The following is a 4,543-nucleotide window of genomic DNA, read 5'->3' as shown; positions in this document are numbered from 1 at the left end:
ATCTATAGAGACATCTATATATCTCTATATCAGTCATGGCCAAAAATAATGGCACCCCTGCACTTCTGTCAGATAATGCACCGTTTTGCACAGAAAATTGTTGAAATTACAAATGTTTAGGTATTCTCATGTTTATTTATTTTGTATTGGTGTGACACACAAGTGGAGGGGGAAAAAAAGCCAAATCTGACACTTTTAACCTTATCTTTGTTTTTGAACTGCCCTGTCATTGGTATGTCTGTTTTTGCTAAACATTTGTACTGTACCTTTATCACATGGGGTCATTGCTGCTCAAATAGTTTTCTGTCTTAACTTCACTGCTATAATATGTGCAGCTCTTCATAGCACACTAAACTCCGCAGTTAAAATGTAATAAATACATTCAAGTACCTTAACTTATAACAATGTATCTTATTTGTGTATCATTCGGCTGTAGATCCTCAAATCATCTCTGAATTGGTGCTGACACTGTCCTTCCTTTTGGAGGGGGGCTACTTTTGTTCCCCATGATCTCTGTGTGTGTTGTAAAGTGACCACCGCTCCAAGCTCACTCCCGTGATGGACTACAATCTCGCTAAAGATTAGTCAACTATACATGAGATTGTAGTCCATCACTGGAGTGAGCTTGGAGCGGTGACTACTTTACAAGACGCACAGGGACCATGGGGAACAAAAGTAGCCATCCTCCAGAAGGAAGGACAGTGTCAGCACCAATTCAGAGATGATTTGAGGAACTACAGCCAAGTGATACACAAATAAGATACATTTTTTTGTTCATAGTTAAAGGAGAACTATGGGTTTAGGGCTTTTCCCCATAGTTCTCCTTAGGGTAACGGGAGGACACAAACTAGCGTCCTCCCGTCACCCTAAGCTCATTATGCCGCGAGCTACTGCTCGCGGTATACTGAGACGCCGCAGCTGAATCGGATCCCGACAATTATGTCTGGATCCGCTCAGCTGCATGAGTGACAGCTGGCTCTGCCTATCTAGAGGCAGAGCCAGCTGTACCCGCCCCCTCCCCCGTCCGTTCCGCCAGTCAGCGCTGGAGGAGCGGGGAGGGGGGAATCCAGCCCCTCCCCTGTCACGGCAGAGAGCCGTGACAGGATCGAGAAGTGAGCGAATGCCGGTATGTGTTCGCTCACTTCCCGATCTACTGAGCCGACCTGTGACAGTCTCATTGTCACAGGTCGGCTAGAACTATGAGGTGAGTGAAAAGCACTCACCTCATAGTTCTCCTTTTAAGTTACTTGAATGTATTTTTAAGATTTCACTCTGGAGTTTAGTGTCACTTTAACTTCTGTACCAACTGGCATGTCTGTTAATATGAGGACAGTGCATCACATGCTGTCTCAAATAACCTGCATCAGGACAGTGTAGCAGAGTCTTCTATAATTATCATCAGGATGGCATGCCATAGGCTGTACCCCCTCTAACCATCACCATGACCTGCCCCTAAAACTAGCATCAGTATCCGGACCGTGCACCATAGTCTATCTCCTGTAACCAGCATCCATGTTGGAGCCATGCACCGTAGTCTGTCCCCTGTAAAATAGCATCTGTGTTGGAACCATGCCCCATACTCTATCCCCTAAAACCAGCATCAGTATTGGGACAGTGCACCATAGTCTGTCCCCTATTGCTGTAAACATGCTCTGTAATTAACATACATCTGTATTGGGACAGCAGGCTATGGTCTGTCCCCTATAACCAGCTTCTGCATCATGACAGCGCACCACAGTCTGGTCCCTGTAACCTGCATCTGTATTGGGACAGCAGGCCATGGTCTGTCCCCTATAACCAGCTTCTGCATCATGACAGCGCACCACAGTCTGGTCCCTGTAACCTGCATCTGTATTGGGACAACAGACCATGCTCTGTCCCCTATAACCAGCTTCTGCATCATGACAGCGCACCACAGTCTGGTCCCTGTAACCTGCATCTGTATTGGGACAACAGACCATGCTCTGTCCCCTATACCCAGCACCGGTATTGGGACTCTAGCCATATTCTGGCCTTTTGTTACCAGCATCTGTATCGGGACATTGTATACATCATATTAGATTTTTTTTTTTTTTTCATTTTTTAGACCAAACCTTATGTCTTTGACCGCGTATTCCAGTCAAACGCAAGTCAAGAACAAGTCTACAATGCCTGTGCTAAAGCGATTGTTAAAGGTAAGAATAGTTTTGCTCACTTAGTTCTTTAAAGGTAATAAAGGTGTGATTTTATTATAAGAGTTGAATCTCCCAAATGCCCCATGCCACAACTGCAGAAGTATATCATTGTGGGTACAGGTCCTCATCTTTGTTTGTTTTTTTTCTTTCATGTGTAATTGATTGTTTTGATGTGATGGGTCTGTGGATCCCCTTTTTTTTTAAATATTACTTTTCTTGAAATTGGTGTGGGGATCCTAAAACTTGAGAGCACTGCCGTCATTTAAAGCAAATCCGCCCTTTTTTTTTTTTTTTTTTTTCTAAAGGTTCGTAATGGGCATCCTTGAAATGCATTTTTAATTTCTGCCTGTCCCACCGAAAGCCACTGCTGATAATCTTCAAAAAAAGATCTTCAGCATTCAGCACACCTCTGAAGCCCAGTATACATGGTTTTATTATTTTTTTTCGTTCAACCTGCGGGCTGAATGAAACAAATAAAACCAATTTCTCCATCAACGCTTACCAGCATTGATGGGCAAATCCCCTGCTGTTTCATGTGTTATCTGAGAGCAGCCAGTAGCTGAGCAGAAAAATCTTGGCCGAACAGAGCTAGCAGCCAATCGGCTCCTTTGATCAGCTGATCGAGGGATGCCGGGCAGAAGGGTGCCAACAGTGGCAACCAAGCAACGAATTTTGGTCGGTTCATCAAGAAGTGGCCGAAATTCCAAGCATGTATACCTGGTTTAAGTACGTCAGATGCCTTGTCCCCTGCTGCACGTTGTACTTTCCATCAGCCCTGAAGTCACTGCTTTGAGGAAAAACCAGAGTGCAGGTATCCAACTCTCCCAAAAGTGTTGAATATCTTTCAGCCATATTCTTATTTGGACACATTAGAGTTCAGTGGCACAAGCAGCAGGACAGGTGAGTGACAATTGCTTGCTTTGCAGGGATTGCCTACTTCTACCTTTTTTTTTAAATGACAACCATTGTTTTAAAACAGTCGTAAAGTCAGAAAACTAAAAAAAAAATTGCTGGGGGGTGGGGGTGGTATGATTTATGGCAGGAGAGACATGCATGGGGGGAAGGATTTATGGCAGGGGGGACATGCATGGGGGGAAGGATTTATGGCAGGGGGGACATGCATGGGGGGAAGGATTTATGGCAGGGGGGACATGCATGGGGGGAAGGATTTATGGCAGGGGGGACATGCATGGGGGGAAGGATTTATGGCAGGGGGGACATGCATGGGGGGAAGGATTTATGGCAGGGGGGACATGCATGGGGGGAAGGATTTATGGCAGGGGGGACATGCATGGGGGGAAGGATTTATGGCAGGGGGGACATGCATGGGGGGAAGGATTTATGGCAGGGGGGACATGCATGGGGGGAAGGATTTATGGCAGGGGGGACATGCATGGGGGGAAGGATTTATGGCAGGGGGGACATGCATGGGGGGAAGGATTTATGGCAGGGGGGACATGCATGGGGGGAAGGATTTATGGCAGGGGGGACATGCATGGGGGGAAGGATTTATGGCAGGGGGGACATGCATGGGGGGAAGGATTTATGGCAGGGGGGACATGCATGGGGGGTAGGATTTATGGTAGAAAAGACATGCAAAGTCTCTTCTGCTGGGAAAAAAAAAAATTCTTCCTCTCTCTTTCCCCGTAAATATGTTTATATTTTCTTTGTTCACTGTATGGCACATGCACTATATACACACAGCCCATTCACAGCCTCTTGAAGATTCCGTGAATGGGTCTGATGCTGGGGAGGATGTAATCCCTGTGTGCATAATCGGTGGCCGCCCAATGCCCAAAGAGGATGCCTGGAAACCCATGTTGGTGGCGGAGGACCGAAAATCTATCTTACGGTGCTGAAGGGCCCAGTTGTAAGCAGGGGTGTGGAATTCCTATCGCCCAACGCCCGGGACATGCAGTTTCGGGCGCCGGGCGAGTAGTTTTTTTGTACACTTAGCCCCGCTCCGGACAAGCAGAGCCAAGTGTACAGTGTGGAGCCGCCGCTCGTTTTCAAGTGATCTGATCACTTGTATGAAACGAGAGGCGGCGATTCTGTCCACACCGCCCCTCCTCCCCCCCCCCCCCCCCCCGTGGTTTTCGGGGTCCCCGCTCCTCTAGCGGACCCGAAACCACGGAACATGAGCTCACCATAGAGCAGACGAAAAACGGAGGTTTTTCGTCTGCTCTGTGTTATCACTGAGACAGGGTGCGCTGTGATCACAGCGCCACCTGTCTCAGCTGTCAGGAACTACACAGAACATCAGTTCTGTGTTGGAGGGCAGGTTCCATAAAAAGAACCTGTCACCTCCAAACTATCACTTAGAGGATTTTAAATCCCTATGTGATAGGAATAAAATTAGGTGGGGGGGA

The 4,543-nt window shown here is 47.1% G+C and overlaps 1 protein-coding gene across 1 annotated transcript in view; it reads left to right on the top strand.

Moving 5' to 3' along the window:
- Positions 1 to 4,543, top strand: part of KIF5B (kinesin family member 5B) — a 60,163-nt gene that overhangs the window by 18,499 nt on the left and 37,121 nt on the right. The window contains exon 2 of the mRNA XM_018563254.1: positions 2,087 to 2,174. Coding sequence (XP_018418756.1) covers positions 2,087 to 2,174 — 88 coding nt within the window. The remainder of the gene's footprint in view (positions 1 to 2,086; positions 2,175 to 4,543) is intronic.

Source organism: Nanorana parkeri, unplaced genomic scaffold, assembly GCF_000935625.1.
Source record: "Nanorana parkeri isolate BGI_ZX_2015 unplaced genomic scaffold, ASM93562v1 scaffold645, whole genome shotgun sequence".
Taxonomy (NCBI): Eukaryota; Metazoa; Chordata; class Amphibia; order Anura; family Dicroglossidae; genus Nanorana; species Nanorana parkeri.
The sequence above is the reverse complement of the archived record's forward strand: the minus strand, read 5'-3'. Positions and strand labels throughout refer to the sequence as shown.